This window comes from Oncorhynchus mykiss, chromosome 13 (genome assembly GCF_057628025.1).
Source record: "Oncorhynchus mykiss isolate SJ-2025 chromosome 13, ASM5762802v1, whole genome shotgun sequence".
Classification (NCBI taxonomy): Eukaryota; Metazoa; Chordata; class Actinopteri; order Salmoniformes; family Salmonidae; genus Oncorhynchus; species Oncorhynchus mykiss.
Window position 1 is genome coordinate 5,357,902 of NC_143034.1, and position 20,665 is coordinate 5,378,566.

The following is a 20,665-nucleotide window of genomic DNA, read 5'->3' on the forward strand; positions in this document are numbered from 1 at the left end:
AAGGTTTTTTGGGAATCTTTTCCATCAACCAAAAGATGGTTGTCATTAGCATCATCGCTAACAGCTACACATAGTGGATCATTAGCATCATCGCTAACAGCTACACATAGTGGATCATTAGCATCATCGCTAACAGCTACACATAGTGGTAGACAAATGCACTCAGACAGGGGCATTTCCTGGCTGTTTCCTCTTCAGAAAGTTGAAGGAAAATACAAATCACTGAGGAGAATTTAACAACGACTTGCAGGCAGTGGGTTAAGAATAACTGATGAGAAAAAATGAATACAAATTATACCACCACCCAAAAGGGCACTTTAGAGACTGGAAGGGTAAAGGGGCATGTGCTCTACACAGGTAGAGACATATCTGTCCATGTTGCCTTTTGCAAAGTGGGCACTGCTTCATGTGGAAACACCACCACTCACCTAAATAGCCCACATGCCGCTGAGTGAGAAGTTTTTTAAAATTGTTTTTGGGCAGAATAATGTGAGGTGTTGTTAGTGGTGAGCCTTGGTCCATTTAGCTCGGAATATCCTTGTCAATCTGTCACCTAATCCTGCCTAATGGGCAGGTCAGCCCTGGAGGAAAGTATTGGCTGTAAGAAGTAAGAGAACATAACATCTGGTTGTTTTTAAATGACTTCTTTTGACATTGCTTTATTTTTGTTCCGATCTGTGTTGCTCACTCCAGTCAGCAGATGGCGATGTGAGTTTTTCAGGTGATGCTTCTTGCGTGACGTATAATCTAGTGGACGGAACAGGAGGCTTCTTCAATAGAGACAAAAGGCTTCTGTTTCAACCAATGCGGTGGTTTGCTAGCGAACATAGATCCGCAGCGTTTAAGCTCTTTAGTCTAATCTTGTGTATATTAATCTTAGTGTTTGGAACACAATTCTGTTTACGCATCTACTTGTTAATTTAAACGTAGTTTGCTTCTTAAATTAGCGAATGTGTTAACTTGATACTGCACAAGGCTAATCGCCCGGAGCATGAGGTCACGAAACTAGACGGAGAAAGATCTGGTGAAAGGAGAGGAAGAAGCTTTCAGAATGGAAGAGGAGGCTATCACATTGAAACAAGAGGATGATATTACAGGGAAAGAGGAAGATGGGAAAGAGGTTGTCAGAGTGGAAAATGAGGAGGTAGAAGCTTTCAGAATCAAAAAGGATGAAGATGCCATAACATTGAAGAAAGAGAATATAGTGAAAGAAGAGGAAGAACCTTTCAGAATCAAAAATGAGGAAGATGCCGTAACATTGAAGGAGGAGAATGTAGCGAAAGAAGCGGAAGAACATTTTGGAGTAAAAGAGGAAGAGGAGGATATCTCAATAAAAGAGGAGGAAGATGTTTTAGGAGTGAAAAGGGAGGAGGAGTCAGAATATCCGATTTCCATCCGTGAGTACTGTCTTAAAAACAGGGGCACAAACGATGCCGTTGTTGAACTAATGTGGTTTTAAATGGGGGATTCTACTGAAGTTCTACACTTGAATATGTTGTTCAGTACTGCCATTGGTACATATATATTTTTAAATTAGATGTATTTTATTCTCCATGTGGTCTATATTAAAGCTCACTTCATCTTGTATAACAGGATTCTACAATCCAATTCTGGTGCATCATTTCTACTTAAAATATCAAAGGGATGTAAAAGCCACCCATTTCATAGAACGACCCTTTTACACTTGCATCACAAACAGTATTTTTTTTTAAAGGCCCTTTTTAGACATATTAATGGCTCTGGTAAGACCCTATGATCGCAATAGAAGATCATAGGTTGACTGTCTGTTTGATGTTGTCATTCACACAGGAGAGAGACATGACGATCCTGGATCCTCTGGGGAGCCTCAACAACATCCTGATGCTGACGAGGCAGAGAAGAGTCTCTCCAGATCAGAACACCAGATGGTACAGCTTGGTCTGGTCTAGCATACAGCTTGGTCTGTCTGGTCTAGCATACAGCTTGGCCTGGTCTAGCATACAGCTTGCTCTATCTGGGTCTGGGCTGTGTTTCTGTAAAGCAGTTTATGACAACAGTGACATCAGCATCCATAATGATATGTGTCTGTGTCCCCTCTTTGTGGTTACCAGAACAACACTAGCCCTTCCTCCCTCCCGGAGTCCCTGTGTCGTGCCTCTCCTGGTAGCTCCTTAATGCTGGGTATGAAGAGGTTGTCTGTGCTGCTGGTGGACTGCAGGAAAACAACAGGGCTGAGTGGAACTGTGAGAGGACGACAAGAGAAGAAAGGATCAGATTTGACACATCAAAGTAAGTGCTGTAATTTAGTTTGAACAAATTAAATAGATCTGCCCACTGGAATCTGTTACCAGGACAACCAGCAGAGTTATGTTAGTTGACAGGAAGATAGACTGGTATCTGTTACCCGGACAACCAGCAGAGTTCTGTTTGTTTACAGGAAGATAGACTGGTATCTGTTACCTGGACAACCAGCAGAGTTCTGTTTGTTGACAGGAAGATAGACTTGTATATTTCCACCACAGTAGACAGTTCTGTTAGTTGACATGTAAAACCTTGATGAAAGTTAGCTTTAGAGAGAAACCAATAGACCATATAAAACCTTGATGAAAGTTCGCTTTAGAGAGAAACCAATAGACCATATAAAACCTTGATGAAAGTTCGCTTTAGAGAGAAACCAATAGACCATATAAAACCTTGATGAAAGTTCGCTTTAGAGAGACACCAATAGACCATATAAAACCTTGATGAAAGTTAGATTTAGAGAGAAACCAATAGACCATATAAAACCTTGATGAAAGTTAGCTTTAGAGAGAAACCAATAGACCATATAAAACCTTGATGAAAGTTAGATTTAGAGAGAAAGTTTCAAGATGATCTGATGTAAGGTGCATGTTTTACAAAACCTTTTTCCTAAAAACATTCTGGATGTTACATTGCCTGTCCCAGTCAACCCCCCTGTCTTTACTAGACTGTAGAACAGGAACTTGTCGGCCCTGCATTAAGGATCAAATTGTGATAAATAGAAATGTTTACCAGTTCCATTTAAGGACCAAACAACTGACAGCTGTGCCAAATAAATGTCAAAATAGTTGGCAAGAGATTTTCATTGTACTGATTCCATGGCACATGGTTTATGAATTGACACGCAAAATGACGGCGGATTCAAAGCTTCAATTATTATACAAAATTCTTGCAACCAATATAATGTTATATATGGGGATACAATCTTCCCAGCTCTGCAGATTTTGCTGCGAGAAGGCAGTCATTAGATCATTTATTTTGGTACTGTCCATATGTAGCTCGTTTTTGGTCACAGGTCCAGGAATCGCTGAAGAATTGCAACATTTACCTAGAACTAACGCTGCAGATGGCAATACTGGGTGATTTGAAAAGTCCTATTCAATCAATAATATTATAATTATTTTAACAAAAATGTTTATCTTTCATTTACAATCTGTAGAAACTATGAGAATCGAAAAGTTTAGTACTTTTGTGAAGCATCACAGCACAGTTAAAATATATATATATGGCAAATATAAATCCCATATGGATGTTAAGAGACAGATGGGAGGGGTTGAATGGAACTGAAGGGACTGGATGGTGTTAAGAGACAGATGGGAGGGGTTGAATGGAGCTGAAGGGACTGGATGGTGTTTAGAGACAGATGGGAGGGGTTGAATGGAGCTGAAGGGACTGGATGGTGTTAAGAGATGGGAGGGGTTGAATGGAGCTGAAGGGACTGGATGGTGTTAAGAGATGGGAGGGGTTGAATGGAGCTGAAGGGACTGGATGGTGTTAAGAGACAGATGGGAGGGGTTGAATGGAGCTGAAGGGACTGGATGGTGTTAAGAGATGGGAGGGGTTGAATGGAGCTGAAGGGACTGGATGGTGTTAAGAGATGGGAGGGGTTGAATGGAGCTGAAGGGTGGGACTGGATGGTGTTTAGAGACAGATGGGAGGGGTTGAATGGAGCTGAAGGGACTGGATGGTGTTTAGAGACAGATGGGAGGGGTTGAATGGAGCTGAAGGGTGGGACTGGATGGTGTTTAGAGACAGATGGGAGGGGTTGAATGGAGCTGAAGGGACTGGATGGTGTTTAGAGACAGATGGGAGGGGTTGAATGGAGCTGAAGGGTGGGACTGGATGGTGTTTAGAGACAGATGGGGGGGTTGAATGGATGTGTATGTATGTAGGTATGTGTATGTATGTAGGTATGCGTATGTATATGTATGTAGGTATGTATGTGTATGTATGTAGGTATGTGTGTGTATGTATGTATGTATGTGTATGTATGTGTGTGTGTGTATGTGTATGTATGTATGTATGTGTATGTATATGTGTATGTATGTATGTGTATATATGTGTGTGTATGTATGTGTGTATATGTGTATGTATATGTGTATGTATGTATGTGTACATATGTGTGTGTATGTATGTGTGTATATGCAGACAATTGCATTGATGGAAGCGACAATCTATCCGCAATGTTAAAGCTGATCCGCACCTCCCAAATTTGTGTTGTTATTGCAAATAGTCAGGAATGATTCGCGATTAAGGAGGTTCTTTTTCAATATGAAAAGTGGATGAATAACAGATTTGGCTCATTCATCTATTCTAGTCCAAATCAGGATGATCCATACTTCTTAAAAAATATTTATATCAATTTACTTACAGGCAACAAATGATCAAATCATTTTGGTAGGAGACTATAACACAGTTTTAAGTACCTCAATGGACCGTAAAGGAAATCACTCATCACCGTGCCCTTACGGAGATCACAAATATTATGGACTCATTTGAAATAGTTGATATTTACGGATTAAAAAACCCTGACCTAGTGAGAGATTCATGGAGGAGACTTAATCAAGCTAGTCGTCTTAACTACTTTCTTGTCTCTTTCTCTCTCGCAGGTTAAAGTATTAATAGGAGACAGAAGCGATCGGATCTTCGTCTAATAAGCCTCCCGTGTGGACGGGGATATTGGACATCCAGTTTACTGGAGGACCATTTATTTTTAACTAAGATTTTAAAAAAACATTTATAAACTGAATATTTCCAGTACAATATAGGTTCAGCAAATCCCTGTATTGTTTGGGATACCTTTTAAATGTACCTTCAGAGGTCATTCAATATTCATCAATAATGTGGTGTTAAGAGATGGGAGGGGTTGAATGGAGCTGAAGGGACTGGATGGTGTTAAGAGATGGGAGGGGTTGAATGGAGCTGAAGGGACTGGATGGTGTTAAGAGACAGATGGGAGGGGTTGAATGGAGCTGAAGGGACTGGATGGTGTTAAGAGATAGATGGGAGGGGTTGAATGGAGCTGAAGGGACTGGATGGTGTTAAGAGATGGGAGGGGTTGAATGGAGCTGAAGGGACTGGATGGTGTTAAGAGATAGATGGGAGGGGTTGAATGGAGCTGAAGGGACTGGATGGTGTTAAGAGATGGGAGGGGTTGAATGGAGCTGAAGGGACTGGATGGTGTTTAGAGACAGATGGGAGGGGTTGAATGGAGCTGAAGGGACTGGATGGTGTTAAGAGATGGGAGGGGTTGAATGGAGCTGAAGGGACTGGATGGTGTTAAGAGATGGGAGGGGTTGAATGGAGCTGAAGGGACTGGATGGTGTTAAGAGACAGATGGGAGGGTTGAATGGAGCTGAAGGGTGGGACTGGATGGTGTTTAGAGACAGATGGGAGGGGTTGAATGGAGCTGAAGGGACTGGATGGTGTTTAGAGACAGATGGGAGGGGTTGAATGGAGCTGAAGGGTGGGACTGGATGGTGTTTAGAGACAGATGGGAGGGGTTGAATGGAGCTGAAGGGACTGGATGGTGTTTAGAGACAGATGGGAGGGGTTGAATGGAGCTGAAGGGTGGGACTGGATGGTGTTTAGAGACAGATGGGAGGGGTTGAATGGAGCTGAAGGGACTGGATGGTGTTTAGAGACAGATGGGAGGGGTTGAATGGAGCTGAAGGGTGGGACTGGATGGTGTTTAGAGACAGATGGGGGGGTTGAATGGATGTGTATGTATGTAGGTATGTGTATGTATGTAGGTATGTGTGTGTATGTATATGTGTATGTATGTATGTGTATATATGTGTGTGTAGGTATGTGTGTGTATGTATATATATGTGTATGTATGTGTGTGTGTGTATGTGTATGTATGTATGTATGTGTATGTATATGTGTATGTATGTGTGTGTATGTATGTGTGTATATGTGTATGTATATGTGTATGTATGTATGTGTATATATGTGTGTGTATGTATGTGTGTATATGTGTATGTGTATGTATGTATGTGTATATATGTGTGTGTATGTATGTGTGTATATGCAGACAATTGCATTGATGGAAGCGACAATCTATCCGCAATGTTAAAGCTGATCCGCACCTCCCAAATTTGTGTTGTTATTGCAAATAGTCAGGAATGATTCGCGATTAAGGAGGTTCTTTTTCAATATGAAAAGTGGATGAATAACAGATTTGGCTCATTCATCTATTCTAGTCCAAATCAGGATGATCCATACTTCTTAAAAAATATTTATATCAATTTACTTACAGGCAACAAATGATCAAATCATTTTGGTAGGAGACTATAACACAGTTTTAAGTACCTCAATGGACCGTAAAGGAAATCACTCATCACCGTGCCCTTACGGAGATCACAAATATTATGGACTCATTTGAAATAGTTGATATTTACGGATTAAAAAACCCTGACCTAGTGAGAGATTCATGGAGGAGACTTAATCAAGCTAGTCGTCTTAACTACTTTCTTGTCTCTTTCTCTCTCGCAGGTTAAAGTATTAATAGGAGACAGAAGCGATCGGATCTTCGTCTAATAAGCCTCCCGTGTGGACGGGGATATTGGACATCCAGTTTACTGGAGGACCATTTATTTTTAACTAAGATTTAAAAAAAACATTTATAAACTGAATATTTCCAGTACAATATAGGTTCAGCAAATCCCTGTATTGTTTGGGATACCTTTTAAATGTACCTTCAGAGGTCATTCAATATTCATCAATAATAAAAAGCAGTTCCTGTCTGAAGAGACAAGACCAACAAGGGAAATCCATGAACTAATAGTACAGGTAGATGCTATAAAACTACAGAGATACATGAACTAATAGTACAGGTAGATGCTATAAAAACTACAGAGATACATGAACTAATAGTACAGGTAGATGCTATAAAAACTACAGAGATACATGAACTAATAGTACAGATAGATGCTATAAAAACTACAGAGATACATGAACTAATAGTACAGGTAGATGCTATAAAAACTACAGAGATACATGAACTAATAGTACAGGTAGATGCTATAAAAACTACAGAGATACATGAACTAATAGTACAGATAGATGCTATAAAAACTACAGAGATACATGAACTAATAGTACAGGTAGATGCTATAAAAACTACAGAGATACATGAACTAATAGTACAGGTAGACAGCTATAAAAACTACAGAGATACATGAACTAATAGTACAGGTAGATGCTATAAAAACTACAGAGATACATGAACTAATAGTACAGGTAGATGCTATAAAAACTACAGAGATACATGAACTAATAGTACAGGTAGATGCTATAAAAACAGAGATACATGAACTAATAGTACAGGTAGACAGCTATAAAAACTACAGATACATGAACTAATAGTACAGGTAGAGAGCTATAAAAACTACAGAGATACATTAACTAATAGTACAGGTAGACAGCTATAAAAACTACAGAGATACATGAACTAATAGTACAGGTAGACAGCTATAAAAACTACAGAGATACATGAACTAATAGTACAGGTAGATGCTATAAAAACTACAGAGATACATGAACTAATAGTACAGGTAGACAGCTATAAAAACTACAGAGATACATGAACTAATAGTACAGGTAGACAGCTATAAAAACTACAGAGATACATGAACTAATAGTACAGGTAGACAGCTATAAAAACTACAGAGATACATGAACTAATAGTACAGATAGACAGCTATAAAAACTACAGAGATACATGAACTAATAGTACAGGTAGACAGCTATAAAAACTACAGAGATACATGAACTAATAGTACAGATAGACAGCTATAAAAACTACAGAGATACATGAACTAATAGTACAGGTAGATGCTATAAAAACTACAGAGATACATGAACTAATAGTACAGGTAGATGCTATAAAAACTACAGAGATACATGAACTAATAGTACAGGTAGATGCTATAAAAACTACAGAGATACATTAACTAATAGTACAGATAGACAGCTATAAAAACTACAGAGATACATGAACTAATAGTACAGGTAGATGCTATAAAAACTACAGAGATACATCAACTAATAGTACAGGTAGATGCTATAAAACTACAGAGATACATGAACTAATAGTACATGTAGACAGCTATAAAAACTACAGATACATGAACTAATAGTACAGGTAGAGAGCTATAAAAACTACAGAGATGCATGAACTAATAGTACAGGTAGACAGCTATAAAAACTACAGAGATACATGAACTAATAGTACAGATAGACAGCTATAAAAACTACAGAGATACATGAACTAATAGTACAGGTAGATGCTATAAAAACTACAGAGATACATGAACTAATAGTACAGGTAGATGCTATAAAAACTACAGAGATACATGAACTAATAGTACAGGTAGATGCTATAAAAACTACAGAGATACATTAACTAATAGTACAGATAGACAGCTATAAAAACTACAGAGATACATGAACTAATAGTACAGGTAGATGCTATAAAAACTACAGAGATACATGAACTAATAGTACAGGTAGATGCTATAAAAACTACAGAGATACATGAACTAATAGTACAGGTAGATGCTATAAAAACTACAGAGATACATGAACTAATAGTACAGGTAGATGCTATAAAAACTACAGAGATACATTAACTAATAGTACAGATAGACAGCTATAAAAACTACAGAGATACATTAACTAATAGTACAGGTAGATGCTATAAAAACTACAGAGATACAAAATGAGAGGGAAAAGAACTAGAGGAACTTATTCCAGAACTAATGTAAAATATTACAAAAATGAAAGCCAACTGGGTGGAATATGGATGAAAATGCACCAACTTCTTCCTGAATCTTCAACACCGGAACCTAAAATAACCTGCGAAACTCTTTACTAAAAGTCTTAGTCATTTATGATTCTCCAAATTATATTTTAAAAGACGATGCTAAATATTTCAAGCAAATGTTCTCTAATCTGTCTCATCCTCACCCTCTGAATGATGAGGAATCCTTTCAACAAAAAAGAAGAACCGTGCGAAGGCCAAATTACAGAGGAATACCTTTTTGAGGCTATTAAATCCTCTCAGTCTGGAAAAACCACAGGGCTTGATGGCATACCGGTAGATGTACCGGTAGATGTACAGGTAGATGTACAGGTAGATGTACCGGTAGATGTACAGGTAGATGTACAGGTAGATGTACCGGTAGATGTACCGGTAGATGTACCGGTAGATGTACCGGTAGATGTACAGGTAGATGTACCGGTAGATGTACCGGTAGATGTACCGGTAGATGTACAGGTAGATGTACAGGTAGATGTACCGGTAGATGTACAGGTAGATGTACCGGTAGATGTACCGGTAGATGTACAGGTAGATGTACCGGTAGATGTATATCAAGCCTTTTTTGATTTACTCAAAGCTCCATTGTTAGCTTGTTTTAACTACACCTATAGAAATGGTAGTCTGTCAGGTACTCAACTGGAAGGTCTGATTTCACTATTATTAAAACAAGACCCACATGGCAAATATAAAGATCCAATCTATCTAAAAAAAAAAAAACTGAAGTCCCCTTAAACTTCAACGTTGTGATGCAAAAAATACTAGCGAAATGCATAGTACTCAGAATTTAAAAGGTTTGACCAGGTTTTTTACATGGACGATACATTGGAGATAAACTACTAGAAATAATAGAAAACATGAAACATTGAAGAAGCCAGGCCTGGTATTTTTTGCAAATTTTGAAAATGCCTTTGATAAAGTAAGACTGGATTATATTTATAAATGCCAGGATTTTTGGGGGAGGGGATCATTCTCTTATAAAATGGGTAAAAAATAATGTTTCGTAACCCCAGGTGTAAATGAGTAAATAGCTGCTACTTCTCAGAGTTTTGAATTGTCAAGAGGAGGTAAACAAGGGTGTCCGCTGTCACCATATCCATTCGTTATGGCCATCGAATTGCTCGCTATTAAAATCAGATCCAATAACACCATTAGAGGATTAGAAATCCAAGGCTTAATAACAAAGATGTTTTCCGATGACTCAAGTTTTATGTTAAGTCTGCAAGCTAGATCCCTGAAATGTCTCATTGAAGATCTCAATAACTTTTATGGGCTCTCTGGACCTTTTAGGGATAGTGGGCAGCATTTTCACATTGGATTAATTGCGTGCCCATAGTGAACTGCCTCCTACTCTGTCCCAGATTCTAATATATGCATATTATTATTACTATTGGATAGAAAACACTCTGAAGTTTCTAAAACTGTTTGAATTATGTCTGTGAGTATAACATAACTCACAGGGCAGGCAAACTTCCAAACAGGAAGTGGAAATTCTGGGGCTGGTTGATTTTCAACTCATCGCCTATTCAAATAAGATATGGATCTGTTTGCACTTCCTACGCCTTCCACTGGATGTCAACAGTCAGTAGAAGGTGGAATGAAGCCTCTAGTGTAATGTGGGACCGGATGGCAGCTATTTAAGTCCCTGGTCTGGCAGAATGCCAGTCATTATATCGCCTTGTGTTCCATTACTCTGTAGACTAAACGAATGCTCCGGTTGGAACGTTATTGGATATATATGATAATAACATCCTGAAGATTGATTCTCTACTTAGTTTGACCAGTTTATTCGACCTGGAATATAACTTTTTAAAGTTTTTGTCCGAGTTCGCCTGGACCAGCGCCAGCTTTTGGACATGTGAACTAACCGTGCTAGCAAAATTAGCTAATTGGACACTAGTAATGGACATTATGGAACAAAACAACGATTCATTGTGGAACTCGGATTCCTTGCACTGCATTCTGATGAAAGATCATCAAAGGTAAGGGAATATTTATGATGTAATTTCGTATTTCTGTTGACTCCAACATGGTGGAGAAATATATTTACTTCTGAGCATCGTCTCAGATTATTGAATGGTATGCTTTTTTTCGTAACGTTTTAAAAAAATCTGACACAGCGGTTGCATTAAGAACCAGTGTATCTTTAATTATATGTAAAACATGTATCTTTCGTCAAAGTTTATGATGAGTGTTTCTGTTATATGACGTGTCTCTCTGTAATTACTCCGGATATTTTGGAGGCATTTCTTAACATGGCGCCAATGTAAACCGAGATTTGTAGATATAAATATGCATATTATTGAACAAAACATAAATGTATTGTGTAACATCATGTCATATGAGTGTCATCTGATGAAGATTATCAAAGGTTAGGGATTAATCTTATCTCTAATTCTGCTTTTGTGACTATCTTTGGCTGGGAAAAATGGCTGTGTTTTTTTGGATTTGGTGGTGATCTGACATAAATATTTTTAAAAGTACTCTTCACTGACGAGTCGCGGTTTTGTCTCACCAGGGGTGAGCTTGTTGCCACCAGCCATACTGCTCGTTCTGTGCATGATGTCCTGCAAGACAGGAATGCCACCAGTGTTCTGCCATGGCCAGCAAAGATTCCGGATCTCAATTCTATTGAGCACGTCGAGGACCTGTTTGATCGGAGGATGAGGGCTAAAGCCATTCCCCCCAGAAATGTCCTGGAACTTGCAGGTGCCTTGGTGGAAGAGTGGGGTAACATCTCACAGCAAGAACTGGCAAATCTAGTGCAGTCCATGAGGAGGAGATGCACTGCATTACTTAATGCAGCTGGTGGCCACACCAGATACTGACTGCTACTTTTGATTTTGAACCCCCCTTTGTTCAGGGACACATTATTACATTTGTGTTAGTCACATGTCTGTGAAACTTGTTTAGTTTGTCTGTTGTTGAATCTTGTGTAAATATTTGTATGAACATATGTTCAGTTTGCTGAAAATAAACGCAGTTGACAGTGAGAGGATGTTTCTTTTTTTTGCTGAGTATATTTATAGTTACTATCAGTTTTAGGATCATCTACCCAAAATATTTCTTCTTATTTTTTACTTTACCCAAAATGTCATGACATTAGTCATAGTCAACATTTTGAAAACCTGTGACCGTCTAAATAAGAAATTGGTAGATCGGATTCTGTATCGTACAGCTATGGAAGTTATATATTTAGAACCACCTGTTCGAGTTGGATTCCAGCGACATCTGTGTCTTGGGTGTCCGGGAACTGTTTTATTTTTTGTGTTCTGACTTGTAAAACAGAATGAATAAAATAAGTAATGTAAACATATCAGTAATTACCAGGAAGCGCTACACCAAGATTGTTAAAACTGGCCTCAGATTATTGAGGGATCTAATTAGGATTTACCCTTGTAGTAAGGATATTTTATCATGTGGAGGTTTCATTCAGGTCTCTATTTAAATAAACACTCTGTCTTTGACAGGAGAAAGATCAGACTCCCAGGAACCAGAGCCGTCCAAACCAACAAGACGACACCACTGCTCCCACTGTGGAAAGGGTTTTAAACAGTTACGGGACCTGAAACAACATGAGAGAATACATACAGGAGAAAAGCCGTACCACTGTGCCCAGTGTGGAAAGAATTTTAACCACAAAGGATACCTGAAACAACATGAGAGAATACACACAGGGGAGAAGCCTTACCACTGTTCCCAGTGTGGAAAGAGCTATAACCAGAGAGGATACCTGAAAAAACATGAGAGAATTCATACAGGGAGGAGTTTTAACCAGAAAGGACACCTGATGCAACATGAGAGAATACACCCAGTGGAGAAGCCATACCACTGCTCACAGTGTGCAAAGAGGTTTACAAGGTTAGGGGGCCTGAAAATACATGAGACAATACATACGGGAGAAAAGCCGTACCACTGCCCCCAGTGTGGAAAGGGTTGTAACCACTTAAGTGGCCTGAAAAGACATGAGATAATACACACAGGGGAGAAGCCTTACCACTGCTCCCAGTGTGGAAAAAGTTTTGCCCAGTTATGTAACCTGAAAACACACGAGAGAATACACACAGGGGTGAAGCCTTACCACTGCTCCCAGTGTGACAAGAGTTTTAAGGAGTTAGGTAACCTGAGAAGACATGAGATAAACCACACAGGAGGTAAAGACTGTTGAACAGTAGGACATAGGACAGATGTAGGCCTCTGAACACAAGGACGTAGGACAGGAGAATGCCCAATAAATGGTGGGGCAGTAGGATAGTAGTCCTTCTTTCGTTCTTAATGCGTTTGAGCCAATTGGTTGTAATGTGACAAGGTAAGGGTGGTATACAGAAGATAGCCCTATTTGTTAAAAATATTAATTTAATATTAGGGCAAGAACAGCTCAAATAAGCAAAGAGAAACAACAGTCCATCATTACTTTAAGACATGAAGTAAGTCGATCCGTTTCTTCATGTGCAAAACCATCAAGCGCTCTGATGACCGCCACAGGAAAGGAAGACCCAGAGTTACTTCTGCTGCAGAGGATAAGTTCATTAGAGTTACCAGCCTCAGAAATTGCAGCCCAAATAAATGTTTCACAGAGTTCAAGTAAGAGACACATCTAAAAATCAGCTGTTCAGAGGAGACTGTGTGAATCAGGCCTTCATGGTCGAATTGCTGCAAAGAAACCACTGCTAAAGGGTCACCACTAAGAATAAGAGACTTGCTTGGGCCAGGAAACACGAGCAATGGACATTAGACCGGTAGATATCTGTCCTTTGGTCTATTGAGTCCAAATTTTAGATTTTTGGTTCCAACTGCCATGACTTTATGAGATGCAGAGTAGGTTCATCTCCACGTGTGGTTCCCACCGTGAAGCATGGAGGAGGAGGTGTGATGGTGCTTTGCTGTTGACACTGTCAGTGATTTTATTTCAAGTTAATGGCACACTTAACCAGCATGGCTACCACAACATTCTGCAGCGATATCCATCTGTTTTGGGCTTAGTGGGACTATCATTTGTTTTTCAACAGGACAATGACCCAACACACCTCCAGGCTGTGTAAGGGCTGTTTGACCAAGAAGGAGAGTGATGGAGTGCTGCATCAGATGACCTGGCCTCCACAATCACTTTCAGGTGAAGCTGGTTGAGAGAAAGCCAAGAGTGTGCAAAGCTGTCATCAAGTGGCAATTTTGAAGAATCTAAAATGTATTTAGATTTTTTTAACACTTTTTTTTAGTTACTACATGATTTAGCGTGTTATTACATAGTTACGATGCCTTCACTATTATTCTACAATGTAGAAAAGAGTAAAATAAAGAAAAACCCTTAAATGAGTATGCGTGTCCAATCTTTTGACTGGTACTGTACATTAAATCCCCTGGCAAACGCTCCAGTGGACATTCCTGCAGTCAGCATGCCAATTGCCCACTCCCTATGTGACATCTGTGGCGTTGTGTTGTGACAAAACAGCACATTTTGTGGCCTTTTATTGTCCCCAGCACAAGGTGCACCTGTGTAATGATAATGCTGTTTAATCAGCTTCTTGATATGCCACACCTGTCAGGTGGATGGATTATCTTGGCAAAGGATAAATGTTCACTAACAGGGATGTACCACTGCTCCCATTGTGGAAAGAGTTTTAGCCGGTTAGGAAGCCTGAAAGCTTGTGACCGAATACACACAGGGGAGAAGCCTTACCACTGCCCCCATTGTGGAAAGAGTTTGAACATGTTAGGAAGTTTAATGAGATAATACACACAGGGAGAAGTGTCACGGCGCTGACTTTTGCCCGTCGTCTGCAGCATAGGCCTCTATCCCGTCCTCTGGCTGGGCAGAGTACTTTAGGATTTTTGTCACTTCGGTGTAACAAGGGCCTTGCCGTGCGGCCCTACCAACTCTTCTATGTATTCGTAATGGCCCTTCGCGTGAGTTGGGTTTGTTCCTTCGTTCACGTTGTCACTCCCTTATTTTCCCGGTCTAGTATGAGGCCTTGGATAGATGAGTACTTTATGTTTATCGATTCTTCCTATACTCCCTTACCTTGGGTCCCGGTCTAGTATGGGGCCTTGGATAGATGAGTACTTTATGTTTATCGATTCTTCCTATACTCCCTTACCTTGGGTCCCGGTCTAGTATGGGGCCTTGGATAGAGGAGTACTTTATGTTTATAGACTCTTCCTATACTCCCTTACCTTGGGTCCCGGTCTAGTGTGGGGCCTTGGATAGAGGAGTACTTTATGTTTATAGACTCTTCCTATACTCCCTTACCTTGGGTCCCGGTCTAGTATGGGGCCTTGGATAGAGGAGTACTTTATGTTTATAGACTCTTCCTATACTCCCTTACCTTGGGTCCCGGTCTAGTGTGGGGCCTTGGATAGAGGAGTACTTCATGTTTATAGACTCTTCCTATACTCCCTTACCTTGGGTCCCGGTCTAGTATGGGGCCTTGGATAGAGGAGTACTTTATGTTTATAGACTCTTCCTATACTCCCTTACCTTGGGTCCCGGTCTAGTATGGGGCCTTGGATAGAGGAGTACTTTATGTTTATAGACTCTTCCTATACTCCCTTACCTTGGGTCCCGGTCTAGTATGGGGCCTTGGATAGAGGAGTACTTTATGTTTATAGACTCTTCCTATACTCCCTTACCTTGGGTCCCGGTCTAGTGTGGGGCCTTGGATAGAGGAGTACTTTATGTTTATAGACTCTTCCTATACTCCCTTACCTTGGGTCCCGGTCTAGTATGGGGCCTTGGATAGAGGAGTACTTTATGTTTATAGACTCTTCCTATACTCCCTTACCTTGGGTCCCGGTCTAGTATGGGGCCTTGGATAGAGGAGTACTTTATGTTTATAGACTCTTCCTATACTCCCTTACCTTGGGTCCCGGTCTAGTATGGGGCCTTGGATAGAGGAGTACTTTATGTTTATAGACTCTTCCTATACTCCCTTACCTTGGGTCCCGGTCTAGTATGGGGCCTTGGATAGAGGAGTACTTTATGTTTATAGACTCTTCCTATACTCCCTTACCTTGGGTCCCGGTCTAGTATGGGGCCTTGGATAGATGAGTACTTTATGTTTATAGACTCTTCCTATACTCCCTTACCTTGGGTCCCGGTCTAGTATGGGGCCTTGGATAGAGGAGTACTTTATGTTTATAGACTCTTCCTATACTCCCTTACCTTGGGTCTTCTTCTCTTATATATCAATAGCTAATAACTCATCTTCTGTTAGTTATTATGCTCGTCAGCTAGTAGTCACTGGGAAACTAGTATTGGTATATGTATTGACTTGTCCAAAGATATATTATTGTCCACACAGTGAAATATTCTTTAGTGCAATCACTTTAACCTATAACCAGGGTCACTTTCTGTTCAGTGAGAGCGTCAAAGGCGTTTGCTCTCCAGATCGTTAATCTGGCCTAGTTGTCAAAGTTTCAAGCTTTTATTAAGTCACTCTGTTTTTTGTCTTATACACATTATTACAATTCAATGGTTCTACAGTTTCCTAATACATCCATAATGCTCAATCAATCCTTAATGCCCTATGCTATGCCAAGTCATATTTGCAGGTAAAAAGGTTAACACACTTCTTTATGACTCTTTAAACAAAGCAAACACCCATATATTTACCTTGAAGCTCTATTCCCTTGGTCCTTCCCCTGGTCTCTATAAGAGTAGTAATATTTACCTTGAAGCTCTATTCCCTTGGTCCTTCCCCTGGTCTCTATAAGAGTAGTAATATTTACCTTGAAGCTCTATTCCCTTGGTCCTTCCCCTGGTCTCTATAAGAGTAGTAATATTTACCTTGAAGCTCTATTCCCTTGGTCCTTCCCCTGGTCTCTATAAGAGTAGTAATATTTACCTTGAAGCTCTATTCCCTTGGTCCTTCCCCTGGTCTCTATAAGAGTAGTAATATTTACCTTGAAGCTCTATTCCCTTGGTCCTTCCCCTGGTCTCTATAAGAGTAGTAATATTGACCTTGAAGCTCTATTCCCCTTGGTCCTTCCCCTGGTCTCTATAAGAGTAGTAATATTTACCTTGAAGCTCTATTCCCCTTGGTCCTTCCCCTGGTCTCTATAAGAGTAGTAATATTTACCTTGAAGCTCTATTCCCTTGGTCCTTCCCCTGGTCTCTATAAGAGTAGTAATATTTACCTTGAAGCTCTATTCCCCTGGTCCTTCCCCTGGTCCTTCCCCTGGTCTCTATAAGAGTAGTAATATTTACCTTGAAGCTCTATTCCCCTTGGTCCTTCCCCTGGTCTCTATAAGAGTAGTAATATTTACCTTGAAGCTCTATTCCCTTGGTCCTTCCCCTGGTCTCTATAAGAGTAGTAATATTTACCTTGAAGCTCTATTCCCCTGGTCCTTCCCCTGGTCTCTATAAGAGTAGTAATATTTACCTTGAAGCTCTATTCCCCTTGGTCCTTCCCCTGGTCTCTATAAGAGTAGTAATATTTACCTTGAAGCTCTATTCCCCTGGTCTCTATAAGAGTAGTAATATTTACCTTGAAGCTCTATTCCCCTGGTCTCTATAAGAGTAGTAATATTTACCTTGAAGCTCTATTCCCCTGGTCTCTATAAGAGTAGTAATATTTACCTTGAAGCTCTATTCCCCTGGTCCTTCCCCTGGTCTCTATAAGAGTAGTAATATTTACCTTGAAGCTCTATTCCCCTGGTCTCTATAAGAGTAGTAATATTTACCTTGAAGCTCTATTCCCCTGGTCTCTATAAGAGTAGTAATATTTACCTTGAAGCTCTATTCCCCTGGTCTCTATAAGAGTAGTAATATTTACCTTGAAGCTCTATTCCCCTGGTCTCTATAAGAGTAGTAATATTTACCTTGAAGCTCTATTCCCCTGGTCTCTATAAGAGTAGTAATATTTACCTTGAAGCTCTATTCCCTTGGTCCTTCCCCTGGTCTCTATAAGAGTAGTAATATTTACCTTGAAGCTCTATTCCCTTGGTCCTTCCCCGGGTCCTTCCCCTGGTCTCTATAAGAGTAGTAATATTTACCTTGAAGCTCTATTCCCCTGGTCCTTCCCCTGGTCTCTATAAGAGTAGTAATATTTACCTTGAAGCTCTATTCCCCTGGTCTCTATAAGAGTAGTAATATTTACCTTGAAGCTCTATTCCCCTGGTCTCTATAAGAGTAGTAATATTTACCTTGAAGCTCTATTCCCCTGGTCTCTATAAGAGTAGTAATATTTACCTTGAAGCTCTATTCCCCTGGTCCTTCCCCTGGTCTCTATAAGAGTAGTAATATTTACCTTGAAGCTCTATTCCCCTGGTCCTTCCCCTGGTCTCTATAAGAGTAGTAATATTTACCTTGAAGCTCTATTCCCCTTGGTCCTTCCCCTGGTCTCTATAAGAGTAGTAATATTTACCTTGAAGCTCTATTCCCCTGGTCTCTATAAGAGTAGTAATATTTTCTGCTGTTTATATGACTATAATCTTCTTATTTAGTCTGAATGTCCTATGGTTTTTACTGCCTACTGTTTAGATATTGATTCCTTTTTATCGACTCTTGGCTACTACGAGGCTTTAACTATTTCTGGGCTTTTTCCAATCTTGCCGAACTGCGATTGTTACTGACGCACCAAAGATGGAACGTTGTCGCTATCAAGAGTTCTCCACGCCTCGCGCTGTTGAGGGGTGAAGTCCTCTCGTACACAAACTTGTTCACTTATTCTTTTTATAAGGTGTGAGATTCCAGTGTACAACACAATTCTTTAAGATATACCAGTCAATAGTTTAGCTCGCGCCTTGAGATCAAAGTAGTCAATACAAACAGAGTATAGTACAAGTAATTTACCTTGTCTGATGATTCTCTATGATGTCCAACTCATATGGGTAGAGGGTCATGCCTTGGCACTGATCTCTCCTCCTTTTATACCTCTTTTAGACACTCAGTTTGGGGGAAGATGTTCGGGAGTAGAATCTATCTCAACACAGTGTGCCATTACATTACGTATTAAGTAGCACTTAGTCCAATGTTAGTTCCTTCAGCACTGATGCCCATAGTTATTCATCTGTTGGGGCGTTGTCTTGGTAGGTTGGTTCATACCACTCGTCCTCAGTCTCCCTGTAGGTTGGTTCATACCACTCATCCTCAGTCTCCCTGTAGGTCGGTTCATACCACTCCTCCTCAGTCTCCCTGTAGGTTGGTTCATACCACTCCTCCTCAGTCTCCCTGTAGGTCGGTTCATACCACTCCTCCTCAGTCTCCCTGTAGGTCAGTTCATACCTCTCCTCCTCAGTCTCCCTGTAGGTTGGTTCATACCACTCCTCAGTCTCCCTGTAGGTTGGTTCATACCACTCCTCCTCAGTCTCCCTGTAGGTTGGTTCATACCACTCCTCCTCAGTCTCCCTGTAGGTTGGTTCATACCACTCCTCCTCAGTCTCCCTGTAGGTCGGTTCATACCACTCCTCCTCAGTCTCCCTGTAGGTCGGTTCATACCACTCGTCCTCAGTCTCCCTGTAGGTTGGTTCATACCACTCGTCCTCAGTCTCCCTGTAGGTTGGTTCATACCACTCCTCCTCAGTCTCCCTGTAGGTTGGTTCTTGTTTAATTCCCAGTACTTGTATTTCCCATGCCTTTGGCTCCCTCTACTGGTCACCTGCTGTTGTGGCAATTTCTTATTTTATCCCCCAGTCAACAGACCTTAGAGCCCATAAATGTGGCCCTGGAACTGGACCGGCCACTGAGGGAGGGGTCTGTTCTTTTTTGCCTTTTGCCACACCCTCTCCAAGATCGGACCTTCCCTTGACTCTTTTCCTGCTTTTCCTCGTTGCTGGGCCTAAATATTTTATTGCTAGAGCCTTCCCATCCTGTGCCTGTACCATCCCATACTGGTCCTGTCTGTTTCTCCTCCCTATCTATTAGGTGCCTGCTCTTTACAAACCTCCAGTCTCTGGTAAGCCCTTTAGCTACTATTCTACCTCCTAGCATAAGCTGCGTAAATGTGCTTTCAAAGGGCCAGGCTTCTTCTTCTTCCTCCCGATACCATATGCCTTTATCTCTATGACAGGTCATGTTGCAGAAGCAATGCTTACAAAAAGGACTTGTTATTTTAGTCCCTGAGGCTGACTGCCTAGTCAACTCTCCATAGGTGCCCCTGTCACACCCGGTGCACCGAGGGGTCCATCCTGTGTAATATATTTCATTATTTAGTCCTGTCATCCTTATCCTACCTGAGTCTTTATCCCACTCTCTCTTGTCCTAAGTACACTATTCTCAGTCTGGCTTCTTCCCTATCAGTTGTCACTTCCCATGTGTTCCCTGTCTTTACTATCAACCTCATTTTAGGCCTCTACCTTCTGTCAGGCAATCTAGGTCTCTCCCTCTCCATGCCAGTCTCCACCTTCTGTCAGGCACTCTAGGTCTCTCCCTCTCCATGCCAGTCTCTACCTTCTGTCAGGCAATCTAGGTCTCTCCCTCTCCATGCCAGTCTCTACCTTCTGTCAGGCAATCTAGGCACGTACTTTCTCAGTCTCTCCCTCTCCATGCCAGTCTCTACCTTCTGTCAGGCAATCTAGGCACGTACTTTCTAAGTCTCCCTCTCCATGAAAGTCTCCCTTGCAATC

At 40.7% G+C, this 20,665-nt stretch overlaps 2 protein-coding genes across 2 annotated transcripts; both read left to right on the top strand.

Moving 5' to 3' along the window:
- The first annotated feature begins 765 nt into the window (after positions 1 to 765).
- On the top strand, positions 766 to 12,096 carry LOC118947620 (uncharacterized). The gene is made up of 4 exons (XM_036972558.2): positions 766 to 1,397; positions 1,810 to 1,907; positions 2,091 to 2,268; positions 11,622 to 12,096. The coding sequence occupies exons 1-4, from the start codon at positions 1,052 to 1,054 to the stop codon at positions 11,768 to 11,770; spliced, it is 771 nt and encodes a 256-aa protein (XP_036828453.2). The 5' UTR covers positions 766 to 1,051; the 3' UTR covers positions 11,771 to 12,096.
- Positions 12,097 to 12,392: 296 nt separating this feature from the next.
- Positions 12,393 to 13,403, top strand: LOC149978667 (uncharacterized). Its single transcript, XM_090194572.1, has 2 exons — positions 12,393 to 12,405; positions 12,574 to 13,403. Exons 1-2 carry the CDS (start codon positions 12,393 to 12,395, stop codon positions 13,269 to 13,271), a joined length of 711 nt encoding a protein of 236 aa, XP_090050698.1. The 3' UTR covers positions 13,272 to 13,403.
- The last annotated feature ends 7,262 nt before the right edge of the window (positions 13,404 to 20,665 follow it).